Source organism: Ambystoma mexicanum, chromosome 5q (assembly GCF_040938575.1).
Source record: "Ambystoma mexicanum isolate Mex_15411 chromosome 5q, UKY_AmexF1_1, whole genome shotgun sequence".
In the NCBI taxonomy this organism is placed as follows: Eukaryota; Metazoa; Chordata; class Amphibia; order Caudata; family Ambystomatidae; genus Ambystoma; species Ambystoma mexicanum.
This window is the reverse complement of record NC_090933.1, coordinates 87,063,646-87,087,881: the sequence shown is the minus strand read 5'-3', so window position 1 is coordinate 87,087,881 and position 24,236 is coordinate 87,063,646. Positions and strand designations below refer to the sequence as shown.

Genomic DNA, 24,236 nt, shown 5'->3' with positions numbered 1-24,236 from the left:
TTTGTGTTTCACTTGATCCGCCTTGATGACTGACTTGCATGTTCCTACTTTGCCCAAGTTTGGTAGTGTGTACTGCTCTGCTGGTTTAAGCAGTGATGTTTGGTGGACTGGAGTCTCACTAAATCACTGCATTCACATCTGAGTTGCATTGCTAAGATCTGTATCATGCACGGGTAAAAGAAATGCAGTCGTTTGGGTGGTGTGTTTATATGTTATTTGCTATGAATTGCGGGATGGACGCTAGTGTTGATCAGGATATTGGAAGTGGCAAGAGGTTGTGGGTACTTGCAGTAAGGTCACGTTTATGCCAGCTGGGGGTTAATTGCTACAGTGCAGAATGGCAGTTTCTGCAGTGTTTCATTGTTATTAGTGATGCGCTTATGGTGGGCAGGGGAGAGGTTATTGATAGTGTGGTGGATTGGCAATGTTTTTTACTCCATTAGCAAGCTTTTTTCTAGATGCCATCGCTAATTTGTGTACTCACCGTCTCAAGATGTGATTGATGTGCATATTGCATCTCATTACAGCCCTTGTACTTTACCCATTGAGATGCTGCTGTTCAGTGGATGTGTCCGGTGCATATATTTTTAAATTCTGGGAGGGCATGCCTGTATTTATTAATGTTTTTGGACTACTTGTTGGTTTTTGCTATAAAACAAAAAGGGGGGTCGGGGCTTGGATACTGGATTGAAGGGTGCACATGGGTCACAAGTTATTTAGATATGCAAGGGGGGATTTTATTGTTCATAGTGGCGGGTCTTGATGCAGGGGTTGGTTGGTTGGGTTTGGTGAGGGCTCTGGGTAAAGATTTTTGAGATTTTTTGGAAGTATATGATTTGGTTGATGTATGGAGGAATTTTCATTTGGGGGAAAGGGAATGCTCGTTTTTCTCACCGGTACATAATTCTCATTCTAGGCTTGATTACATATTAGTGTCTGATAGGCTAATTGAAAATGTAAAAGAGGTGTCTATGGGGGAACGACACATTTCAGACCATTCAATGGTTATGGCTAAACTGAGATTATCCGCTGAGAGGCTGGGGTCTAGTAGATGGAGGTTGAAATCTTGTGTGTTAAATAATAAAGATGCCACTGATGCATTAATGAGTTTTATACCAAATATCTTTGAGATAAATGATGGCACGGCAGACAATATGGTGGTGTGGGATGCTTTCAAGGCTTCGGTTAGAGGGGAACTGATGAACTGGACTGCGAGAATGCATAGGGTGGGAGAAGCTAGATTTGAAGAGCTTGAAAAGGAATTGAGAGATTTACAAAGAAATTATGCTTTATCAAGAGAGGAGATTATTAGGTTTAGGATATTGGATGTTAAGGAATTACTGAAAACTGAGGTGAACTCACAGGTTGAGAGGGGATTATATTACATGAAGCTAAATTACTGGGAGCAAGGGGATAAGGCAGGGAAGTTATTGGCAATTAGATTGAAGAGCTATTCAGAGAGAGTTTATATTAAAAAAAAAATTGTTGATGAATCTGGAAATTTGGAGATTAAGAAAGGTAAAACAGGTGAATGTTTTCGTTCATTTTATGCTAAATTGTATATGGAAGATATTGCCCCACAAAGGGTACATTATGGCCCGGAAAGTTAAAGATCAGGGTTTTGGGTACCCGGTGTTAAAAAATGATGGTAGTGGTTTTTTGTTAAAGAAAGTTTCTGATTACACTGGTGAAGTTCTGAACCAGGTGCCGTGGTGGGTACAAATTGAGTTGAAGCGTTTTTTGCCTTATGATATTAAATGTTTGTTTTCTTTTGGTAAGTTGCCGAAGAAGGTGCAGTGTTTGAAGTCGGTATTGGCTACTAAAGAAGCATTGTCGTCGTGGATAGTGTGAACTGGACAAGGTCTTTATCTTTATGAAGAGGCGTCCCTTTGGCATAATCTTGGTCTGCAGTTTAATAATAAGGTACTGAATTGGAAAAGGTGGGTTCAGAGGGTTGTTTTGACTATTGGTGATGTGTGGAGTGATGCAGGGGTAGTACCTTTTGCAAGTTTAGTTGAGAAATTTGGGTTAAGGAACAGGGAATTAAGAACGGAGAGACATGTTGGGTGCTCCATTTTTGAAGAAGTCAGACTTTTAATATTTTGGAAATTGGATTTCAAAAAGGGTCTACATTTATGCAGATTTTGCAACCAGATGGGCAATGGTTAGATATGTGGGAAAAGCTAAGGTTATCATGGACAGAGGAGTTGGGTAGAGAACTTATGCCAAGAGAATGGGAAAAGATTTGGAGAGTGCCGACGACTGCCAAAGTGGATTTGCAATTACGCTATATACATCAAAGGATATTGGGCAGAATATATTGGACCCCAGTGTGTATGTGTACATTCGTATTAGTTGGTGATGATCGGTGTTGGAGTTGTGGGAAAGAACAAGGTACTTTGATACATATGTTGTGGTATTGTGAAAGGGTGGTGAGTTTTTGGAGGGAGGTTATTGATAGGATCGACCAAATTTGGGACATTGTTTAACCACGCAATCCCTTAGCGGTCATTTTACTATTGTACTGTGTTGGACGGGAAGTGAGTTGGGTGATATCGTGTGGGGTAATCAAAAGTTTTATTGGTGGCGGCTAACCAGGTGTTGAGGGTCTGGAAGACATGAAAGAAGCCGACGGTGGAGGAATGGATTTTAGATGTTAGTTTTATCAAGATTTGAGAAAACGATGTTTTGTAAACAAAACAAGAAAAGCCTTTATGAAGAAATGTGGGGGAGCTTTATTGATCTTTATGGATGATGCTAGATTGGGTTCTGGAGTGGAGTGCATTGGTCTATTTTCAAGTAACATAAATAGGGGTGGGGGTTTGTGTTGTCTGTGTGGTTGTTTTGTGTGGTCCTACTTGTCTGTTGTCACTTGTTTGGTGCATCTGGTTTTGTTTTAAATTAGTCTTAAGTTTAGTATGGTGGAATACAGAGTTATGGTTTGGAATTCTGTCGTATTTGTCTTCCGCTGTTGTGTATTTTGCAATTCAATGACCTATGATGTTCTGTTGTTTATTGTACCTTGTTGAAAATAAGAAAGAAAGAGGTTAAAAAAAAAAGAATTATTCAGTCCAATGAGTGAGCGAATGTACTAGTCTTATGTCAAACATGACAGCTGCCATCATTGATTTACTTTCTCGTTTAGATGTAAAGCGGGCTTGGGCAGATATTTTCAACAATCTTAATGCTTTGGTTCCCCAGATAAGTGGCAACATTGTTAAATACCGCCTGGTAGAATTAAATTAAAAGAACAGAAATAATCGAAATAATGAGTGATTTTATTTCAATTATTTTTGAGGGCTCTTGGATAGACCTAATCTATCTTTTACTTTTTTTGTTTGTTTTTTTATAAATTCTGTTTCGGGGGCCTTTTATTTCAGGATTGTGCCATGGGCTCTGCTGAAATTTACTGGGTAGCTTATTTTTTCAAGTGTTAAATTGTGTAGCTTGGTGAGAAGTCAAGTGTTGAAGCAGTTTATTTAAGAGGCGGGATAGGCAATGTGGAAACTAGGTTGATTTATTTTCTTTTTTTTGGATCAATTTATATTAATCCTAGGTTGATTAACTTGTCGGTAGATTGGGATTGCCATTGGCGCTTGTGGGAGGGTTGTGTGGTAAATTCTGGGGCACTGGTAGTAGGTGAGGATAACTAGTGTCTGCCTAATTGCTTTGTATTCTCCCAATTTAAGGGGAATTGATATAAAACTATGGATTAATCACTTCTACTAAAAATGTCATCCAATATATGACCCTATGAGTGCAATGGTCCTGTAATACCTTGCATGAAAATGTGGTTTTCTAAACTGGATAGTAAATCTTTGGTGCTCTTGAGTTTTGGTTTTTACAAACAAAATATAAAATCCCAAAAGATGTTAACCTTTTAGGCCAATAGGGAGGAGAGACCGGTTTGGCAGTGTTGTGTAAGGGAGATCACTGCTTAGTATAGCAAAAGGTAGTGTTGGGTTTACAAAGGTGACATTTTGTAAGGAATGAATAGTGTGTAGTGCAAAAGTGTATTGTGTGATAGTAAGCTAAATGCAAAGGGAATCCAAATGAATGAAGGTCTTTTCTCTGCCAGCATCTTGACCTGTCATATGGATGGCTTGAAGTGAGCAAGAGGTGATGGCTCGAAAGTTTGAATTAATCTTAACCTCTCTCATTGCCCTGGGCAAAACGCCAGACCACAGTTCATCTTCCAAGCCATTACAAAAGGGGAAAGACCATATTCAAATCACGCTTTGTCCCACCCCAAAAGGGGCAGTCCAGCCCCAACTGCTTGGTGACATGCCTTCTGCACTTGACCACAAGCATCCCCAGACATGTTCCGGCCTCATTGGGCGTCATCAGTGAGGAGTAGCTTGGGTCTATAGGCCCAGCACGCAAAGGACCCACGTCTGGGCATACCCTTCCCACTAGGGGTGACGAAGCAAAGACGTGATGTCTGGAAGGTTTAGAATTAATCTGAACCTCTGTCATTGCTCTGGGCAAAACTTCAGACCACCGTTCTTCACCTGCCAAGTCATCACAAAAGGGGAAAGATCGTATGTAAATCACAGTTGGTCCAGTCAGAACTGCTTGGTGACCTTCCTTCTGCTCAAGACCACAAGCATCCCCAGACATGTTCCAGTCCATTTTGTAAGGAATTAAGCGTGCAGTGAAAAAGTGGCTATAAAGGGCAATAGATGATTGGACACAGTAATCTGTGACCTACGTCTCTGTAGTGCATAAGAAGTCTAAAATTGTTCTGAATGAAATCGTGGATTTCAGAATTATTTTACCACAGACTGAGCTTCCATTATTATTTCCTCGTTGTAGTCCGCAATGAAATAGGCCCTCAAGTGACAGCCGAGATGTAAAATCCGGGAAACTAGAGTCTGCTAGGATGTTGGAACATTTTAGGCCGATTCCAGTTAATTACACGAAACAATATGACGCAGAAAGATGGTTTCTCCCTTGTGCCAAAATCTGTCACCAGAGGCATTGCTATTGAAAGTCCAACCTGTTTCTTTTTCACTTGAACGGTCCTATATCAGCATTTGCTGTCTGCACTTTTGCTAATATAGGACTTCTGTTCTGAAGATTTCCAATGTATCTCCTATGTTGCCCCTCATTGATGATTACTTTTTTTCTGAAGAATCTGAGGATCTGTCTAAACTGCCTTGATTGGGCATTGGCTTGATGATTTATTTTGGGCAGTTTTTTTCTCCTTGATGGTGAGCAAGCAGTTGTGCTGTACCGTGTTGGTTCTGGAGTTTTAACTCAGCCTGCCAGATCTTCCTCAGGTCGATTTTTAAGTAGATAACACTGTTGCTCTTCTGCTTCAGGTACCTGTGGATTTTAGTTCTTCGATTTTTAAAAAATAAATTGTATGTGGTCACTTACAGATTGAGAAGGTCCTTGACAGCAGACCCCTGGAAGTCTGTTATTTATACATTTCTTTTGCCTGGAGATATCAGTTTGCTTCTTACACACGGTTGGCAACACGCATACATTTGTTTCTCCAACTTCTTTGCTCACCAGTCCTGTTTTATGTTTTTAGATGGCTGGCATTTTCCAGATCTTTTTTTTAGATTTTATTGCGTGAGGAATGCTTTTTTTCAATACTTTTCGTTAGATGGCTAAAGTTACAAAACATGGATGTTCATTTTTACATTTGCTTTCTTTAAGCCTACAAGCATATGAGTTGCTTGACTAAAACTGCCCAGCTTTCATAATTCAGCGTGGCATTCTGAGTTTTCCATGAAAGTCTGTTTGAGCCACGATCGGGAAGAGCTTGAAGTTACCAATATTGAAATTAGCACATCATTATCAGTTGTTCAACATCTTTTTTACTTTAAAAACCATTCAACACAGATCTAAAAGTAGCAGTCAAAATTGGTTGCCAATTTTCCCCACTGTGAAACATTATAAAAAATTCAATTTACAAGATAAAACCTGACAGTTATTGCTTGCATTTTTATATAAAGAATGTACATCCTCCTGTATTATCATGTGTCATACCTTCAAACAGTTAAAATATATTGGACGTTTTTCTTTGTTTCAGAAACATGATGCTGGTCAGACTTTGCTGGATTTAGTTTTCAACCACCTGGGTGTAACGGAGCGGGAATATTTTGGATTACAGCAGAGTGATGATTCGTTAGATGCTCCTGTAAGTATACCGTGAAACGAATCTGTTGAGCGTTAAAAGTATGAATATATCACTAATGGGGTTTCCTATTTCACAGAAATGGCTTGAAGCAAGCAAACCTCTCAGGAAACAGCTGAAAGGTTGGTAATCTGTTATTTACTTGTATGTGTTGAGTCACCTGTGGTTATAAAACACCATATGAACGTCATTCTTGAATAATGGGTGGGTTCTATACAGGTTTGGACATTAGTGAAGTGTGTGCATTTGTCTGCTGAGCTGAAATATCCTTCCAAGAAGCTGAGATCTTTATAAAAGATGACACATTGAGATTGATTTAGTCTTCAAGTAGAAATTGAGGTGGTTTTGCTAAGTGGCTGCTTTTCTTTTATTTACCACATGTGTGCGTGGATTGAGCTTCTGATGAAAAATCACGCTGGCAGCTTGAGCCTAGCCACAAATTATAGATAAGAACACACCCGTTATGGACTAGTCCCAACATGCCAGCATTGTCCCTGTACGGATACTCCTATGATGGCTTTACCCCATTATTTTAGTATTTGCCCCTGTATGAACACAACTGTAATGGATTTGCCATTACTCCAATGAAGGTACAGTAATATTATGCAATGGGAAATGTGGCACGTTTGGCTAAGCACACTTTTGCATTACACATGGACATAGTGGAAAGACATCTGCTCACCAGAGCCAACTGAACTCTTGGATGTCTAAGCTTAGTGTTCCAGTATGTATAGTCTTTTTTCAGCATCCAAAAGTGTTTTTAGGTTTATGGACTTTATTTAAATAGTATTTGTGAAACTACAGCATGGTCTGCGGTGGTGATATTAGCACCATAGAATATTTTGTCATTTGATAGTTTTCAAAGCCTATAAACCTAGCAGCATCTTTTGGATGCTGAAGACCGTGTGTGTACACATTAGTGTCTACGCAGTATTACATTCAGCATAGAACTAGAAAAATACTTTACCTGCATGAGCAGGAATCATTTCACTAGGTCTTCCTAATATAAGGTTTTCCACTCTAACATGTACACACTCCCCTCACTCCCATAACCCTTGCTGACCTCTACATGCATTTCCCGGGCATGCAGCAGCTCCTACTCCCTCCCCAGCTGGTGCACTGCCTTCTAACAAATTGGATCCCTCAGGTCATGAAGATTCAGTGGCAGCTTGGATTTTACCATTGAGTGCTATAGCTACGAGGTTTTCCACGTTCGTGGGCTGGAGAGAGCATCGTAAAATAAGGATTAACCGCTTCTCTGCCTAAAAACTATCACTGCATAGGACCGCTAACTACAATGTTTCTGTTCTGTGGGCTACATTTAGCACAGCAGTTTGCCTCCTATAGCAAGTATTTTGTGATTTTAGTCTATAAACAGGATTTCTGCCACCAGGACTACCTTTGATCTAATGTGTATGCCTACTGTTATGCAGAAATCCCAACTCACTTTTAGTTTCCAATGTTTTTGTTCATTCTTTGTGAAACTACGGTTAACAAAATGTCAAACCTACTCTGCGTGAGCGCGGTGAACCAAATGTCCCTTTCCTGATCTTTTGTGCAATCACATTTACATACAGAGACCCTATAGGTTTACATGGGTGCCCAGGTAAAACAATAAAGTGCATTTACATGTTATGCAACATTGCACTTTTAATCTGTGGATTAATTAAGGGGATTTACAACATTGAATGGCGTGCACTTCAGAACCATGATTTAACAATCGTCCTCTTTAATTCAAAAAATGTCTAGGCAAAAAGACTAGGAGAAAATAGGGCCATCCAAAAACAAGAGTTTGCTTGACAAAAATTATCTAAATGGAAATTCTCCTTTTGAACCTTGACATTTTTCTGTAGGAAATTTGAATCATAGCCAAGTGCATCATTTAAGAGCATCATTTGCCATCTTTCTGTGGCAGCTTGCAATCTCTGGTTACTTCGCAGTAGTCCACAATCTAGCTACTGATAATTGTAGTACATACTTTAGATTTTGCTATTTTTTAGGAGAAGACTCTTTACCCCCCGCCTCCCTGCGTTTGTTTAAAGAAAAATAATGGCCAGGCATCAGGGTTAAAGTTATTGGAAGGCCATTGCCTGTGATGTCATTACTTCAGCCACACCCATCATTTTAGTGACATATCCATGCTTCCTTTGATCTAACACATGTTTTTCAGATCCTTCTATCTGCATCATAACTGTATAAATGTAAAATTATTTAATTAGACAATAACTGTATAAATGTAAACCTTTTGTAATATATATAAATCAACCTGTACCATCCCCTGTAACTAAGTGCCCCGCAAGTAACAGCGCCTCGATGCCCAATGGCTGTTATGTAAAAAATAAAATAAATAAGTTATGGTCTTGTTCTGAGAGGCGTGCCTTACCTGAGTCATTTGATGTTTACACTCAGGGAAGCGCTAAGGTCTATCCTTTAGGGAAGTCGCCTCATCCCCTGAAGACACAAGGAGGCAAGGGGGCCTCAACCAAGGACTGGACCCTGGCGCAGGGTAACCCTTGCGGAAAAAACACTGTGTTGAAGTAGACTCTAGCAGGAACATGTCAACAGTGCCAGCTGAGCATGGACCGTAGCAAGAAAGACTGCCCAGCAGGCAATCTCTGCCCCTTTCCTTGGTCAAATTTCAGTATTGTACCTTGTGCCATATTGTTAACAGTGTGCTGGTCCAGGAGGCAGTCACTGTTGAGTTTCTGCTGGACCCGTACAGGTTTCAGTCTTGTGATTATATGATTTGGTGTTTGTATCGCACCTCTACACAAGTGATTCTAGGTACTGTTTTCTTGTTCACGCTTTAGGGTCCAGACACACACCCGCTCCTGCTGGTCTTTTCCATGAGCATTCAGAGTGGGGCTCTGTAATAGTAACAAGCTCAGAAGGCTAGAGTTTCCCCTGACACTGTGGTAAACTCATCGCCCATTCTGTGTACTCCCCAAGTGGGAACCTAATGTGTTTGTCTTACTTTTACTCCCTGTCCCTTTTCGAATGGATTGTGTCCTCCGACGTATTCCTCATTTTATGATATCTCTGTTCGTGCTTCAGCTGCTTCGTCAAAAATGTTGTTCTCGGCAGAGGGTGCATCGCGTCGAGACAGTCGACCCGATTTCCCTCGAGGGCCTCCATTTCGGCTGACGTCATCGCCGAGTAGATATACCAAACGCAGCGTCCATTGGCTTCAGTTCTGTTTTTCCGCGAATGCGATTGCTTTGAGAATTAAGGCATGTTTAAGATTTCCACTAAAACCTTGTGAGATGGCCTAGTCTTCGACTCCGAATACGGGCTTCAGATTGCGGCACCAAAATGTCTATCACGGACCCGCATAGAATATGCATCTGGTGGCTGGGCGTCAAGCCCAAAACAGCAGACTGTCGATCCTGTCAGTCGATGATGGGTAAGGCCTTAACAGAGCGAAAAGCTAAAACTGTCGGTGAGTAGGATTGTTCCCAAATCCCTGTCCACTCCTTTGAAATGTGGGTCATCCCACGAGTCGAGAGATTCATCTCCTCATAAAAAAGTTTTTTTTAAACAATCCGACTCGAGGAACACACACTTCCCTTCATAATTAAAAAAAGAATTGAGAAATCCTCGACTGCCTGACTAAATCCTCCTGCAGAGATGAGTGGGAACTCTTTAGAAAGAAAATGTGTAAAATCTTTGAGTAACCGGCCCGCCCTTTTCAAAACATAACAAAAGTGGCCATGTTTACCTTGTTCAACCCCGCGCTCTCTCCTCTTCCCTTGTCCTCGTGACATCTTTCTCTTACCTGCTCTCGGTTTTCCATTTCCGGGTTCTCGTGCCCTGTTTCTTTTCCCTCTCTCTGCTCTCTGCTCCTGTGGATTTCTTTCTGTACAACGGAGGAGTTCATCTACTTCCGCATAACCAGGCGGCATCTACTTCAGTATTGACTTTAACTCCTGTCGCCTACCTGTTGGCTCCTTGCAACATCTTGCCGCATCCAGCCACCACACTTTGGGACATCGACATCGTCCAGAGAACACATTCCGTCAAGGGTTTTTTCCCCTTACTCCGGCTTGGTTCCGGAAGGGGAGCCACAGGACCGCTGTTCCCCAGCGGTCACTGTGGCTTCTCTCCGTGACAAGCGCGTACATCCAAAAAAAGAAAGGGACTACCTTTCCCGGCGACTCCTTCAAGAAGCTGATGACACCAACATTTCAGGTGAGGAGAGTGTGCAGGTGGGGGAGGAAGGCACAAGGGAAGAAGCATTGTCACATTGAGGAAAGAGACAGCTTCTTTAACCTGATAAGGGATGTCAAGGAGGCCGTGTGCGAGTCTCTGCAATCAGGTCTGGACACTGCTGACCTCATCAGCAGGGCCATCGCGGCAAGCACTGTCATACGCAGATTTGTGTGGTTGCGGAAGTCCGGGTTTGCACTTAATGTACAATCTAGACTCCTCAACATGCCCTTTGGACGGCTCACACTTATATGGTAATAAGGCTGACGAAAGCCTTGAGAAGCTGCAGAACTCAAAGGCGGTAGCCAAGTCCCTAGGTGCCGCTTAAGGCAGCCTCTGCCTTTTCATCCCAGTAGATCATCTTGGAGGGTTAGGTCCTTTCGCTACTACTCCTCAGTTTGAAGAGCGAGAGGACAGGCTGGTCGAAGAGGACAAAGAGGGAGAGGTGCAAAGCCCGCCCAAGCAGCGGCATCTTTACCATCAGCTTCTCTGAGGTCTTGACTCACAACACCACGGTCGGAGGCAGACTGTCACAGCATCTGAAAGAATGGCGAGGTATTACTTTGGATGCATGGGCACTGGAAACAGTAGGGGAGGTTACTGTCTCCCCTTCATACAGAGACCTCAGGATCATCCACCGGGAAGCCATTCGATATATTTTAGAAGTCTGTTCCTGTTGCAGGAAATTTTAACCCTGCTTGAGAAAGGTGCAGTAGAAGCAGTTCCTGTGATGGAGAGGAACAAAGGATGGTATTCTCCCTATTTCCTAATCGCCCAAGAAGGACGGAGGACTGAGACCCATCTTGGACTTTACATACTTAAACAGGTTCCTCAGGAAGGACAAGTTCAAGATGGTCACACCTTCTCAGATCCTTCAGGCCCTCCAGCTCCAGGATTGGATGTTCTCATTGGACCTTCAGGACGTTTCTTTCATGTGACAATCTATCACATGCTCAGGAAGTACCTGAGGTTCGCCGTTTGCGGTTCCCATTTTCAGTTTCGAGTTCTGCCATTCGGGCTGAGCTCCACCCCAAGAGTTTTCACCAAGCTAAAGGCGGTGGTGGTAGCTAGTCTCATAAGAGGGGGGGATCCAGGTCTACCCCTACCTAGACATTTGGCTGATAATGGCACGTTCACCCGAATAGCCCAGCAATATCTCAGTATCACCTGCCCACTCCATCCACAGACGGGCTTCTCCCTCAATTACACAAAGTCCCACATTATACCATCTCAGAAACTCCAGTTCATTGGAGTGGCACTTAATGCATCCTTGGGAAAAGCCTTCCCACCCGAGGTGAGAGCGCTACACATTCTGCAGATGGTCACAATATTCCAGAGTGCCCAGCGTCTTCCGACCTTCGATTTTCTGAGGTTTGGCCTCATGGCATCCTACATTTTTCTGGTGCCAGAGGCTCGCCTGAGAATGAGATCCCTCCAATGGTCCCATTTCTAAAGCAGGATGTCAGACCTTCTTCAGGTTCCAAGCAGAGTCAAACAGGACCTTCTGTGGTGGGCCTGCGTGGACAACATTCTGAAGGGAGAACCCTTTTGGCAACCATGGCCAGAGATAACAGTAGTGACGGATGCCTCACTCACAGGGAGGGGAGCCCACGCCAACGATCTGACAATCAGCGGTTGTTGGTCTCCATCGGAGTCCAAACTACATATCAATCTTTAGGAGCTGAGGGCAATCAGACTCGCTCTGAACACTTTTCTGCCCTTTGTACAGGGAAAGAATGTCCTGATAATGACGGATAACACAGTGGCCATGTACTACCTCAACAAGAGAGGAGGTGTAGGGTCAATGCCACTGTGCAGAGAGGCAATGAAGCTCGGACACGGACAACCTGATAATTGTCGATCACACTATAAAAGGCATGAAGCAGATTTTGGAATAGCTTGGTCATTTTGCTGCGGAACATAGTGTGAAGGTGAATTAAAAAAAAATCACAGGTCATGTTGTTTGCTTCCAAAAGGGTACATAGCCGTGCCGACCGCCCAAATGCGTACGGGCGGTGTCTCTCACCGGTGCCGACCGACCCCATTCGGAGGCGCGGACGGACCGGTGCCCTGCAATTCAAGAATCGCTAGCATCTGCTTCCCGAAGGAAGCCCATTCCTCCGGTGTCGCTTGCATGGAGGGATAAGCGACCCGCCGACGGGCGGAGTCCTCGGAAGAGGACGGGGAAGGCGACCTATGCCGGCGCTTCCGGGAATGCCTCGAAGAGGCAGAGGAGTGGCGAGACCGACTCCTGGAAGGAGATCCACTGGACTTCCAACAATGACGCGGAGAGTCACTCCTCGAGTCATCCGTTGAAAGCCCCGCAGGCCTCGACTTCCGGGGCTTAAACACCCGGCCTACTGTCGTGCGAATCCGTGACCGACATCTTGAACCCACAGTCTCCGCAGTTCTTGATGCCCGGACGTGGGGTTGAATATGAGAAAGACATCGCCACGAACAGGTCTTCACAACAAACTGAACAGGTTCAACGAACCGAGAATTGAAAACAGCAAACTCCAATGAGTCGAGGCATACCGAGATTCACGAAGCGAACATGTTCGCGGAAAAAAACGGAACTGAGGCTATGGTGGTCGTGCGTCCTACTTATCACATCGGGTGATTTTCGGCCGTCGGAGGAGGTCCTCGGGGACGGCGCATCGACTTCATCGACGCAGGACACAGATGCCAAAGATTTTCCAAAGCAGCACAGCTGTGGGCATTACCTGTCATAGATATGGAATACGTCGGAGGACCCAATCCCCTCGAAATATTTATTGTAATGCAATTTATCAATGCTTATAATATCTTTTAGCTTTTTTTGTTTATTTTCTTACCCTACCTACCACCCTCCTCATTGTCTGTCTACTATGATTTTGGTTTCGCTCACTGTTTTCCATATAATAACGTTATTATTTTTCATGTAATGTGTACATGAAGTGAACATGAACATTTGCCCTGATTTGAGAAAGGCACATAAAGTGCAGAAACATGTGTAATCGATAGGGCGTTTTTTCTCCCTCAGGAGATATACCTTATTTTAAGAATATTAAAAGAATAATTTTGCAACAAAATAACAAGTGTGGCGCAGCTACTTTTGTGAAGGGAATACTTTTCTCTGTCAGTAAAAATAGAGGTTTTTTTGGTTTTTTTGCCTCCGAAACCCTTCGCTAACACGGGACACATCTACACCACAAGCTGAATCAGTCGCAGGGCCAAAAAAGTTGTTGCTAACAAAACCCCAGCCAACCGTTATAAATTGAAAGTATGTACTAGATTATGACTAAGTTGAAAGTAACTGGATGTAACCAACTCCTTAAAGGATAGTTCCGGGACTTTTTTTTTATTGTTCCTATGGTTCGGCCATGTGTTTTTAAGCATAAATCGGTAGATCGTAGAAAACTTTCCTATGGACCTTACCCGACTTTTCGTCCATCAACGCACTCGAAAACATCCGCCATTTTATGATAATCCTCTCACTTGCCGCATCGCCCTGGCTCACCTGCTTTTGCGGCACTAAATCAAATCCCCCGCCCCTGAAACAGACTTGATCAAAACATTCATATTCCCCGCCTCTATCCGTGACGTGACTGAGCTGCGTAGGCAAACGCGCCCAGGAGTCTTCTACGCGACTCCACACAGAACCAGGAAATCAACACAGATGAGCTCAAACAACACAGCGCGCCACAATTGGGAATATGAAACTGTACTTTTAAATTAAACCGCAAGATTGTAAATTTGGTAAAGTACATTGATTTGACATAAAATGTTTTGAGAATATTCAGCGATTTGCATTTTTATTTGCTCACGTTCCGAAAAGTTCGTTTCGAGGCACACGATGTTCCTTTGCTGTACACAGGGTCTTAGATCATCTCACAATACAGCACCACAATTCGGAATATGAAACAGTGGTTTAAAAGCAAACGGCAAGATTGTACATTTGGCAAAGTACATTTATTTGACATCAAATGTTTTGAGAATATTCAGCGATTTGCATTTTTATTTCCGAAGAAAAGTTCGTTTCGAGGCACACGATGTTCCTTTGCTGTACACAGGGTCTTAGATAAATGAATTTTTATTTGCTCTCGATCCAAAATATTTCGTCTTGAGGCAAGCGATGTTCGTGTGCAGTAGACAGGGTGTTGGTTTACGATAAAATAAGCTCTTCGGTCGCACTGATAATCGCATGGCTATTCCAACAACGAGGCACTAGGGCACCACAACGGTCTGTATGTTGCATCTAGCCGTTAGTACCGCGTAAGGGCATACTTGTACTTGGCGATCGTCCCACAAAATGGTCAGAATATGGTTACGTTGAAAGTAACTGGATGTAACCATTCTTGAAACATAAAAGCTTAGAGCTCTCCTTGGATTGAGTCTATACATTCTTTCCTCTTCCTTGCCAGGATGAGGTGGAGGATAGAAGGCTGGAAGCACAATTCTGGTAATGGTAATCAGATACAATCTTACGTAGAAAGGAGGGTTTTAACTTAAGGACAATCTTATCCTTGTAAAATGTAGTAAACTGAGGTTTACAGGATAATTCCTGCAACTAACTCACCCTGTTGGCCGATTTTATCACTACTAACAGAATAATTTTGTATGTTAGCAACGAGTAAGTGAGCAACCTTAAAGGGCAGGAATGGAGGGGCTCAAAAAGGAGCACCTATCAAAAACTTGAAAACCAAATTGAGGTCGCAATTTGGGGTTTGGAAAGGTGTAGGAGGAAACATATTTTTGAGTCCTTTAAGAAATTGAGTTAAGGGTATTTTGAAGTAGGATGCCTCTTGCGAGGTGCGCTTGAATATGGAAAGTGCTGCTAGATGACCCTTGATTGTTCCAATCTGGAGCCCCAGATTTGCCAAAAATAGTAGAAACGATAACATTGTAGGTGTATCGCATTAAAAAGGGTCCACATCTTTCTCCCTACACCAGTTGCAGAACTTGTTCCAACGGCAGCACTATAAAGGATTGTATTGCTGCCTTATAGCCGAAAGCAAAATCTCCATTACGTCATCCGGGAGATCCCAATTGTTGTATCTCAGCCTCTAAGAAACCATGCATGAAAGCTGAGCGTCTTCACCTCTGGATGGAGAACCCGACCCTCCTCTTACGAGAGAAGGTCCTCTCTTTGTGGAAGACGTATTGGAGGGCAAATGAACATGCCGAGAAGGTACCACGCCCTCCCAGCCTAATTCGGGGCAATTAGGATCATGGATTTCCCGAACTTTCTCAACCTCCTTATCACGTGAGGAATGACCGGGCCTGGAAGAAACTAAAACAGGATTGGAAACTCCCAGTCCACTACGAACGTGTCCTCTAGAGGTCCTCTTGGAGGAACTTCCCTGGAGCAAAATAGTTTGCACTTTGACACTGGCTGGGAACGGATCCACTTGAGGGGTTCCCTAAAGGGTGAAGATCTCTTGAAGGACTTCGGGAGCTAGTCCCCACTGGTGAGAGACTGCTCTGCCTGCTCAGAGCGTCCGCTGCTGTGTTCTCCTCTACGGCTAAGTGAACCGCCAATAGGGAGATTCCTCCTTGAATTGCGCAGAACCAGAGCTGCATATTTATTTGTATTGTTATAGTTGTGTATAGCTCAAAGAGCTTTTACAACTGATACAATTTCATTGCATTCATACAAAACAATTACATATAAACATTCTCATCAAACATTCAATATACAAACATTTTCAATTAATTCTGCAGTTTACAATTCATTTTCACAGTTTCATAATTTCATATAAAAGGAGCTTCTAGCGTCATAAAAACATATGATTAAAATATCTTCACACTTTATAATACACCCCTGTACGATCTTTAGTGTTCAATTATAACAATAACAGGGTAATGTAAGTGTAATATCAGTTAACACGATTATGTGTATTCTGTGTTAAAGTGCAACGTGCAAAAGTTACTTCTACATTTATACGCTGCCTACATTAGCAATCAAAGTCTGGGCAATCGTCCAAACCCTATGAAGGGCAATATGTGTCGCTTCAGTCGGTGTGTTGAGAAGGTAGTGCCAGAAATGTACAGATGAAACATATTCAATACAGTGAACAAATCGTTCATATTGTAGACTAAGTAGAAGTTAATGCTGGACATTCCGTCAATATATGCCAGTCTCTAGGTTTTATGCAACTTTACACATCCGACAAGAACGTTGATCTTTTTCCGGCTTCCATTGAGTACCATGGATGGCTCTGACCGGCAATTGATTTGTTCTCATTAGCAGCCGGAATTTACGAATCTCTGGATTCGGGCAGCAAAGTAGATACATCTGCGGACAACAGAACGTAAGAATAATCCCGTCTAGATAGTGATAATTATGAAGAGAATTCATATGGGAGAAGTTACTTTCCCAATCCTTTATAGCTACTTGTTTTTTAATGCAGATTTAAACGCACAGTAGTAGCCACAACGTGAGCGATCCCATGACCAACCCAGGTCAGTGTATAGTTCCCTACACATTTGGGCATATCTGTTGGTGGGATCGATTTTATTCAGATGGATTATATTTTCCCCAATAATGGTTAGCATGTGGCTTAAAGGGTGACAAGAGGCTTTCAAGCGTAAGAGACCTCCTTGTTGTAAAATGAGGGCTTTCAGTGATGTCAAGCCAAATTCAGCTCTAATATACTGTATCTGGCATGATGACGGTAGGTCGAGGATATGGCACCAGAAATGACCCTCAATTTTATCGAACCAGTTAAGGTTCTTCATCGTGAGGACTTCTAACCCATAGGCTATGACCGGTACAAGCCATTGCCGATACAATGTAAAAATCCCCTTCAAAGAGAAACCCGCATAGTTTAATAACAAAACTATGAACTAACAGTTATTTGTCTGTCACAAAGGGTTTTCCACTCGATTAGGGAGAGGTAGCCAATTCTGCTATCCAAGAGAACACCTAGATATTTATAGGACTCAGTATATTCAATGACTCCCCGACTAACTACCATTGCTCGGACAAGGGTAGCCGTTCTCGCCATGCCCGTTCCAGGTCCCGGTCCTCGACGCGCTCGAGACTGCGTGATTCTGTGCCGTCTTTGAAGAAGACGTCGACGCCTGTGGCGCAGAGGTCGTCGACGACTTCTCTCGAGGCTCTGCCTCCGAGGGGGTCGTCGGCGCCTAGGTTGTCGAGAGACACGCTCAGAGCTCCGGCTTCGTGGCCTGTGTCGACGCCGCCGATGCTGGTGGCGCTGCAGCTGACGCCGATTCGCTCGACGTCGACGCCTTTTCTGTCGATGCCGACTCGTTCGGCGCCCTCAATGCCTTTCGAGGCGGTGGTGTCGGGGGGGGGGGGCCCGTGGCACGGGGTTTGCCCCTAGAAAGGCTATGGCTAAGGTCAGGCTATGCTTTGGTCCACAGAGGTCTTCCTCTCCCCGCCTGAAGTACATTGCAGAGGGTGATGAATGCTCTGATGGGGGCTTGGTTCCGGTTACGGTTCCAGATTACCTTATCTCGGGCCATAGCCAGTTTGATGATCTGCGGCAGTCGCTGCATGATGCCAGTGGACTGGACACCTCTCCGGAGGTGGAGTTTTGTAGGCCGGAGCCTGGCACTCATGCCGATTCTTCATATCGGCGCCTTATGTCTCGGGTCACCGAGTACTTGGGTTGGTCAGCTCCCCCAAGGGAGTTTGTTCAGGATGATCTCACAGACATGCTTGATCTCGGTCCCCCCACTGACCCGGTTTTGCCTTTTCATATGGCTCTGCAGAGAAGGGTGGCGGCGGCTTGGACTGCTCCGCAGAGTCTCCCGGCAGTGGGCAAGTCTTTGTCGCGAAAATATCGTCCAGCCAGTAGCGACCCCTGCTGCTTGTCTAGGCACCCCACTCCGGAGAGTTTGGTGGTGCAGGCGGCTACGGCCCCGGCAAAGCAGGCGTCGTATCCTACCATCCCTCCGGATAGGGACGACAAACGTTTTGACGGCTGGACGAAGAAAGTGTTTTCTTCAGGGGGTATGGCGCTTCAGGCGGCCAACTCCATATGTGCCTTGTCTCGTTTCACACACACTCTGTGGAACTGTGTTGCATTAGCGGCTGAACATATTCCCGAAGGGGACGAACGGGATGGTTTCCTTGCTATGGTTCAGGATGGCAAGGATGCTATGTGTGAGGCCGTTCAGTCGGGTTTGGACTTGGTGGATTGTGTCAGCCGGTCCATGGCGGTGAGCACCGTAATCCGCAGGTTTGCGTGGTTTCGGAAGTCTGGGTTCGCTCCTGATGTGCAGCCCCGGCTCCTCAACATGCCCTTTGACGGTGAACACCTTTTTGGCAGCAAGGCTGACGAGAGCCTTGAGAGGTTGCAGACCTCCAAAGCTGCAGCGAAATCGTTGGGCGCTGCAGTTCGCCAACCTCCGCCTTTTCGTCCTAGGGGACAGCAATGGAGGGGAGGTTCCTTTCGCTATTACTCATCCTTCAGTAAAGAGAGGGGAGTTAGCAGTCAAAGAGGCCATCGTAAGAGTGCCAGAGGTGGAAATAAAGGTACTTGAGGTGCCAAGGCCGCTCGGGCAGTTGCCTCTTTACCCTCAGGCAACGCCACAGCCGCTACCACTCAGTCATGAGGCCAGGTCCCATGGTTCGCCGGTTGGGGGGAAGGCTGGCGCAGCATCTTGTATAGTGGCAAGACATTACTTCAGATGTGTGAGTTCTGGAGATCATAACCCACGGCTACTGTCTTCCTTTTCGGCAGAGGCCTCCCGACAATCCACCGGGGAACCTCTCTTTGAAGTGTCCAGATCCGCTCCTTGCGCAGGAAATTCAAGCCCTGTTGGAGAAAGACGCCATAGAACTGGTGCCTGTAGCGGAGAGCAACAAGGGATGGTATTCCCCTTATTTTTTGATTTCAAAGAAAGACGGGGGATTGAGACCCATCATGGACTTGCAAGGTTTGAACAAACTCCTCGGGAAGGACAAGTTCAAGATGGTGACTCTTTCTCAAGTCCTCCAGGCCCTTCAACTTCAGGACTGGTTGGTGTCTCTCGACCTCAAGGATGCTTACTTCCATGTGCCGATCCATCCCAAGCACAAGAAATACCTGAGGTACGCGGTTGGCGACTCGCACTTTCAGTTTCCGGTCCTGCCGTTCGGATTGACCTCCGCCCCGAGGGTTTTCACCAAGCTCATGGTGGTGGTGGCAGCACATCTCAGGAAAGGGGGGATTCACGTCTGCCCCTACCTGGACGATTGGTTGATCAGGGGGAGCTCTCCCGAGCAAGTCCTGGATCATCTGTCCGTCACCTGCCACTCCCTTCACAGGCTGGGCTTCTCCCTCAATTTAAAGAAGTCCCATTTGACACCAACACAGCGGCTCCAGTACATCGGTGCAGTGCTCGACACGTCCCTGGGGCAGTGTTTTCCTCCTCAGGTGAGGGCTCTTCACATTCATCAGATGGTGCACAAGTTTCAGTTGGCCCAGGATCTCCCAGCGTCCGAGTTCTTGAGACTGCTTGGCCTCATGGCATCCTGCATTCTTCTGGTGCGGATGAGATCTTTGCAGTGGGTACTCAAGCTCCAGTGTTCTCAGTCCTCCGGCATGCTGTCGTATCCTGTTCAGGTGCTGCCCTCGGTGTCCCGGGACCTTCTGTGGTGGGCCGTCGAGGGCAATCTGATGAAGGGGGCCCCATTTTGGCTACCCTGGCCGGAGGTGACGATCGTGACGGACGCATCCCTCACGGGATTGGGAGCTCATGCCAACGAGTTGATAGTCAGCGGTTGTTGGTCTCCGTCGGAGTCCAGACTCCATATCAATCTGTTGGAGCTGAGGGCCGTCAGGCTAGCCCTGAAGGCTTTTCTGCCGACTGTGCACGGAAAGAGTGTCCTGATTCTAACGGACAACACGGTGGCCATGCACTACCTCAACAAAAAGGGGGGGCAGGGTCACTTCCGCTGTGCAGGGAGGCGATGCAGCTCGAATTCTGGGCCATTCAGCAGGAAGTTTCGATCTCGGCTGTTCATCTGGCCGGAGAGACAACGAGATGGCGGACGCTCAGAGCAGGCAGAGCTCGATCTCTCACGAGTGGGAGCTGGCTCAGGAGATTCTCCTGGAGATCTTTGCCCTTTGGGGGACCCCTCAAGTGGATCTCTTCGCCTCCAGTGTCAACCGGAAGTGCGAAAGGTTTTGCTCGCGGGAATTTCCTCCAAAAGGAGCCTTAGGAGACGCGTTCGTGGTGGAGTGGTCATTCCCAATGCTGTACGCGTCTCCTCCAGTTCCCGTCATCCCGCAAGTGCTGCGGAGGTTACGGAGGTTCGGTTCCCGGATGATCCTCATTGCTCCGGCATGGGCCCGGAGGACGTGGTGCGCGGACCTTCTAGACTTGTCCATCTACCCTCCACGTCGTCTTCCCTACCGAGACGATCTGCTCTCACGGGAGGGGGGTCAGGTTCTCCATCCAGAGGTCAGATCCCTCAATCTTCACGCTTGGCTTCTGAAAGGTTGAGGTATAAGGATTGGTACCTCTCTGAAGACGTGATGGAGGTGTTGCTCTCGGCCAGGCGGCCGGCAACAAAGTCTTTGTACGTTGCCGTTGGAGAAAGTTCTGCGACTGGTGCAGAGTTGAGATTGTGGATCCTTTTGAATGTGACATTCCCATGGTTCTGTCTTTTTTGCTTTCTTTGGCCCACAGGGGCTTGCAAGTGGGGACCATTAAAGGTTACCTGGCGGCGCTGTCCATCTTTAAAGCGCTCGTTTGAAGAGTGTTCCTATTTTAAGATTCCTTTGATTTCGCAGTTTTTGAAAGGGCTCACTAATGTGTTCACTCCGTCACCTTTTCTGGTGCCCGGTTGGGATCTGAACCTTGTTCTTAAGTTTCTTATGGGTGCTCCGTTTGAGCCTTTACATTCTTGCCCTTTGAGGCTGTTGACTCTGAAAACTGTGTTTTTGGTTGCGGTTACTTCCGCTCGCAGAGAGAGTGAGTTACAGGCACTTTCACTTAAGCCAGCCTTCACTGTGTTTCAGAAGGACAGGGTTGTCCTTAGAGTTCGTCCTTCTTTTCTTCCGAAGGTGGTTTCAGAATTTCATTTGAGCCAGAAGGTTGTTCTTCCGGCGTTCTATCCTCCTCCACATCCTGGTAAGGAAGAGGAGAGGCTCCATAGGCTTGATCCTAGGAGAGCGCTGAGCTTTTATATTTCGCGCATGTCCCGGGTCAGAGTGGTCATCAACCTTTCATTGGTTATGCTGGAAAGCGTTTGGGACAAGCTGTGACGAAACAGACTTTGTCTCGTTGGATTATTTTAGCTATCTCCGAGTGTTACCGCTTGGCGGCTAAAGACCCTCCGGCTGGCTTGCGGGCCCATTCTACCAGGGGAGTGGCTGTGTCTGCTGCCCTGCTGAGGGGAGTAACTATTTGTCACATCTGTGATGCAGCCACCTGGGCTTCAGTACATACTTTTATACGTCACTACTCCCTCGATTCCATCAGAGGGCAAGATCTGGCCTTTGGCAAGGCACTTCTCTATTCCGCAATTTGATTGGGCATGCTAAATTTGTATTCTAAATTCTTTCCCACCTTCTTGCTTGGTAATGCTTTGGGAGTCTGTCATAGATATGGAATACGTTGGAGGACCCAATCCCCTCGAAGAACAAGTTACTTTCTTACCTGGTAACGTTCTTTCGATGGGATGGTCCGACGACATATTCCATATCGCTCCCTCCCTGCCTTCCCCGCTGCAGAATTTCTTTTGCGATTGCAGCTTGCATTCCGCAAGGCCTTGTGTGTCTGACTGGCAGAAAACTGGTGGCACATGTTCTGGGAAAAAACTATAACTGAGGCTATGGGCGTTGTGCGTCCTACTTATCACATCGGGTGACGTCGGCCGTCGGAGGAGGTCCTCTGGGACGGCGCATCGACGTCATCGACGCAGGACGCAGACGCCAAAGATTTTCCGAAGCAGCACAGCTGTGGATATTACCTGTCATAGATATGGAATAAGTCATCGGACCATCCCATCGAAAGAACGTTACCAGGTAAGAAAGTAACTTGTTCACTTACATCATGTGCTGCGATCATTGGTGTTCATCTCCATGTTGCCTTTGCCCGTATTATACAATTACAGTTCATCATCAATAAAGTATTAACTCCTAATAATTGTCATTTGCAGAACCACGATTTAGTGCCACCATTAAATCTTATCCCAAGGATATTCGTGCATGGGTCCTACCATGGGTGTACATTTTCTGTTCATGCTTGTCGGCTTGTACGAAAAATCCAAACGTTTTTCATGTTTTCGGGTTTAAATACCACCTGTAACATATTGACTTTTTTGACAGACAATCCAACCGTTTTAGTCACCCAAAGCACCTACTTTTGTATTTAGTGTCCCATAACTCAAGTCTTACTGTTAAAGTTACTATTGATGTTATTAAATGCATATTCTCAAACTTCCATTTGCGTTTATCAGGATCTGAGATCCTACGTTATTTTTGTATTTACTTTTACGTTCTGTTAGTCACATATTTGGGTCATATTTTGTTTGTAAATCCCAAATACATACTTTTTGAATTAGGTGTTCCCTCCATGATCGTAAACACTAGGTATAACCACTTCCCTAGCTCCCATGATCTTGCGTTAACCTCTTGTAAAACTGTCATGTAAAGTATTCATCGCGTTTTAACGTTAGGGCTTACCTCAAAATTCTCAAATTATTCTCCTTGCGTCGGCTTCCTAGTTAGAGTGGCCGCGTCTCCTGCCACGTATCTAGTTTCTGCACGTTGCCACGCCTCCGGATAGTCCGTCTTCCATTTTCCCTAATCCTTTACTCAAGCGCCATGTTTTGCGCTTGAATTCACAACAATCTACATTGTTCTATTAAATTAAGGTTTGAGTGTAAATAACCTCCACACGAATGTGACTGCTTATCATGTATGATAAAGATCCATTTTGATTGAACATTCCTTTTAGCCATAAATGGTTGTAGGTCCGTTTACGGGTCATTAAACCTTCTATATCTCCCGCGCATACGCATCTAACGCAGATGGTTATTCTCTCGAAATGGGCAGGAACTAGCCCCACATTTGCGCTTGCCATGTGCAAAATAGGTGCAGCAGGTCTTAATCTTGTCTCATAGTGGCGTATTCCTACCAAAGAACACAGTAAAATGTGGAATATTGCCACTATTTTCACACTTTCGTCCAACCCACAAATGGGGTCAGAATTCCCTCCCACATTCACATACATCTATCTCCAAAACATTTTGTTACATTAGACACATCCTAGAGCATACACATTATGTGTCAACACATTTGCATGTTCCTAGTTTCCAGACATTATTGTCCCTGTAAATAATGTCGTGCACTTCGACATGTTACAGGAAATGCACCATTTCATTGTACTTGTTGAGTCGAAATTCTATTGTTCGAAATGTGCATATCAAACGTGCCCTACGCTTGTCTCAGCATTGTTTTTTTATTTCCCCTTCTCCCAAATTCGACTTTCTGTAATCTTGCAAATCTTATGTTCTGCTTGTTTTCCATTTGATGGGTCTGCTGCCAATGCTGCACAAGTGGGAGTGATGCATCTTGGCTCCCAATTGATCAGATATGTTCACAAATCCCTGTTCTAAGCTTTCTTATTGTACTCCCTATATATACGTTTGCATATATAGATTATAGCATAAATTACGTATTTCGATTTGCAATTAATATTGTCTTTGATTCTCATTCATGTTCCTCTGTCATCTTGGAACAGCTTAGTGCTGTCAAATGCATAATTACATAGCGTACATGTGCCACATTTTCTAAAACCTGCCATTTGGGTTGGTAACCAGGTTGTAGTGGCTGTAGTTGGTAGCTCAGGGAGAGATGATGGGCTCAAATTCATCTTTAGCCTTTTGGCCTTTCTGTAAGTTATCCTAGAGTAGTCATCCACATATTTTTCTAAATGT

The 24,236-nt window shown here is 44.9% G+C and overlaps 1 protein-coding gene across 7 annotated transcripts in view; it reads left to right on the top strand.

The window, feature by feature from the left end:
* The window catches only part of PTPN3 (protein tyrosine phosphatase non-receptor type 3), a 2,254,194-nt gene that overhangs the window by 551,240 nt on the left and 1,678,718 nt on the right, over nucleotides 1-24,236 (top strand). For all 7 annotated transcript variants that reach the window (XM_069620560.1, XM_069620561.1, XM_069620557.1 and 4 more), the window contains 2 exons: nucleotides 6,044-6,151; nucleotides 6,228-6,270. In XM_069620560.1, coding sequence (XP_069476661.1) covers nucleotides 6,044-6,151; nucleotides 6,228-6,270 — 151 coding nt within the window. The remainder of the gene's footprint in view (nucleotides 1-6,043; nucleotides 6,152-6,227; nucleotides 6,271-24,236) is intronic.